General features: G+C 36.8%; 1 protein-coding gene across 1 annotated transcript; it reads left to right on the plus strand.

The window, feature by feature from the left end:
- The first annotated feature begins 499 nt into the window (after positions 1-499).
- Vmn1r226 (vomeronasal 1 receptor 226) lies at positions 500-1,396 on the plus strand. Its single transcript, NM_134191.1, has one exon. The coding sequence runs from the start codon at positions 500-502 to the stop codon at positions 1,394-1,396; it is 897 nt and encodes a 298-aa protein (NP_598952.1).
- Positions 1,397-3,809: the final 2,413 nt, after the last annotated feature.

Below are 3,809 nucleotides of genomic sequence, written 5' to 3' on the forward strand. Positions count from 1 at the left end.
TTTTCAAGGAGTACATTTTCACTCTGTTTTATAAGACGTACAATTTTATGGCTTCAGTATCACAGGAGTAAAATATTAATTTCTTTCGTACTGAAATGTTAACTAATGTCTATTTTCTTCCAGTGTGACTGTCTACTCTGAACTATAGAAGTGAGCATTCATTCCATTTGAATTCACTAGTCAGTGTTTCCCACTGGATGGAACACCATTATTCTTATTGCTAACATTTCATTAAAATATAAGGGAATTTCAGTTCATAAATATGAGCACTTATAGACGTCAAATTTTTCACTGGAAACTATTAATGGTGATAACATATTTATTTTTAGACAGAGTCTTCTTATACTCTACAAAATGGCTTTGTGGTTCAAAATAGTTCTTTTGTGATTCTTACACACAGTTCCCAATCAAGAAACTTCAATATATGCAATGGCTCATATTTTATTGTTGCCATGATGTAAAAAACTACATAAATAAATAAGAATTGCTGAATAACAGAATGGACTTGAGGACCATGATAGTTGGAATAGTGCTCTCACTTCAGACGGCACTTGGTATTCTAGGAAACGTCTCTCTTCTTTTCTACTACCTAATCATTTATTACAATGAACACACAATGAAGAAAATAGATATGATTCTTATACATGTGTTCACATCCAACTTCTTAACTATTCTTTCCAAAGGACTCCCTGAAGTAGTGAAAGCTTTTGGGTGGAAGCAGTTATTCAGTGATGTTGGGTGCAAACTTACTAATTATTTTCAAAGACTAGCCAGGAGTATGTCCATCAGCACCACCTGTTTCTTGAGTGTCTTTCAAGCAATCACCATTAGCCCCAGGAACTCCTGCTTGAAGGAATATAAAACCAAAACTACAAAGTTTATGGGCCTGTTCTTTTCTCTCTGCTGGATCCTTTTCATTCTAGTAAATATGCTTTTCCCCATTTATACAGCTACCAATAGGAATAAAAAAAATAAGACACAAAAGAGAGACTTTGAATTCTGCCACTCTATAGGTCGTGACAAACTAGTAGATATAATGTATACAGCATTTTGTGTATTTCCTGAAGTCATATTTTCTCTGCTCATTGTAAGTTCCAGTGCTTTTATGATTTTCATACTTTATGGACATAAGAAGAGGGTTCAACACACTCTCCACATTCATGCCTCCATCAGAAACTCTGCTGAAAACAGAGCCACACACAACATCTTGACTCTGGTTTGTACATTTCTAGCATTTTATACTCTCTCTTCAATTTTACAAGGCTATATTGCTCTTTCAAATAATCCCAGTTGGTGGGTAATGAATATCACAGCAATAATTTCCATGTGTTTTCCTACATTAGGCCCTATTGTGATAAGTCCTGATTTCGCTATTTCCAGATTCTGCTTTACCTAGATGAGAAAGATGAAAATACCATAATCTTATAATAAAGTGATATTTTTAATAATGAAGAGTGAGTCTTAGAAAATGTGTGTCATTCTAAATATCACTGTAATAGGGACATAATATATGGGAGATGATATCCATTTAATGATTATTTCACAGGAAAATAGTGCTATATTTTCCCTTATAGATTATGGACTGGAGAAACAAATTAACTATTCTAAGTATATGCCCCATTTCAATTAGTGGGCCTAAGATTTTTTTATAATATGGTTGGTTACTTGAATTATATTTTTTCCACTATTGTTTAAGTGACCCCACTTGACAGCCTGGTCTTTTTTCAAAAGATTCATGATTCAGCTCATTCTTTCTACACTAGACAACAAAACAACTATCAGCATTATAAAAGCTAAGAAATAAAGATAAATATAACTGCTTCATTTCTTCATGCTTTATGACTCTAGTGTTTTGCATTTAAATATATTTCTGCACAGTTATTGTGTGACAGCATGCACAAGACCTGTGTATGTTGATATAAGACAATATCTGAACACTGCTGGTGAAAAGAGCGGTTCCTCTTTGTATAATGGTGGGCTATCTGTTAGACTAAGCACATTCAGTAACAGGCAGTAAACCCAAGAGTAATTGAGCAACACAAAGTAAACTTTATGGAACTTATAGTGAAAGAACTTTAAGAATAAGGAATATCTGAGAGAATTCGGGAGAGAGGATGACTATGTTCAAGATATAGTGTATGAAGCTTTTAACTAATTGATAAAAATATAAAAAGTTCTGGTGGAAGTCACTTATCTTAAAAAAAAAAAACACAAAAAAACTCTAATTGGTTTCATCTGGTACAGTGAAACTTGAAAGTCTTGGTAATGAAAAGACACCCTCAATAGGCAACCTACAGATTGGGAGAAAATGTTCCCTAAACCTACCTACATCTGACAGATGGCTAAAATCCAAAATATATAAAAAAAAACTCAAGAAGATATCCTCCAAAAAATCAAATAACCCAATTAAAAAATGGGGTACAGAGATAAACAGAAAATCCACAACAGAAGAATCTTGTGCTGAGAAGCACATAAAAAAATGTTCGAATTCCTTAGTCATCAGAGAAATGCAAATCAAATGACCTGAGATTCCAATTCACACCAGTTAGAATGACTAAGATCAAAAACTCAAGTGACAGCATATGCTGGGAAGGATGTGGAGAAAGAGAAAGAACTTCTTGATTGTTGGTGTGATTGCATACTGGTACAAACACTGTAAATCACACTGGTCGTTCCTCAGAAAATTGGAAATAGTTCTACCTGAAGACCAAGCTATACCACTCTTGGGTATAAGACCAAAAGATGCCCCACTGTACCATAGGGACACTTGTTCTGCTATGTTCATAGTAGCCTTACTTGTAGTAGCAAGAAGCTGGAAAACCCCAGATGTCCATTACCTGAAGAACGGATATACAAAATGTGATTCATTTACACAATGGAATACTGTTCAGTTTATTAAAAATGATGACATCATGAATTTTGCAGGCAAATGAATGAGACTAGAAAATTTCATCTTAAGTGAGGTAACTCAGACCCCAAAGACATGTGTGCTATGTACTGACTGATAAGTATATATTAGTTTATAAGTACAGGACACCTAGGATACAACCCACAAACTGTAAGAAGTATAACAAACAGAAAGGCTCAAGTGAGGATGCTTCAATCCCACTTCATAAGGGGGAGAAAATATTCATGGGAGTCAGATGGAGTGAGTGGCCTGGGTTGGAGAGGGGAGGGTGGAGGGAAAATATGAACAGCATCAGGTATAGGGGTGTAGCAGAGAAGGCCAGATGGCCAGGAAAAATGAATGGAAATAAACAGCCTGATGTGTGTGTTGGGGAGGATCCTCTAGAAAGTACTTGAGACCCAGGAGTGACCTTAACCAAAATGCCCAACATTGTGGAAAGGGTGCTCAGAGTCTACCTCCAATAAATAGACAGAGCTCCAAGTGGAGGGACAGGGTAACCAATCCGCAGTTAAAATTTCTGACCCAGAATTGTTCCTATCTAAAAGAACTGCAGGGACAAAAATGGGGAATAGACTGAAAGAAAGGCAGCCCAATGACAGGCCAACTTGAGGGGACACCAAGACCTGATACTATTACTGATACTATGACATGATTACAGATAGAAGCCTAGCATAGCTATCCTCTGAGAGGTCCTACCAGCATCTGACTGAGACAGAAGCAAATAGGGGTAAGGCGACCCCTAGGAAAACCAACAGTTTCAATTAACCCAGACCCCAGGGAGCTTCCAGAGACTGGGCCACCAATGAGGAGCATACAGGGACTGTTCTGAGGCCCCTGGTACATATGTAGCAGTGGTCTGCCTGCTCTGGCCTCAGTGGGAGAAGATGAGCTTTATCTTGAT

This window comes from Mus musculus, chromosome 17 (assembly GCF_000001635.26).
Source record: "Mus musculus strain C57BL/6J chromosome 17, GRCm38.p6 C57BL/6J".
Lineage (NCBI taxonomy): Eukaryota > Metazoa > Chordata > Mammalia > Rodentia > Muridae > Mus > Mus musculus.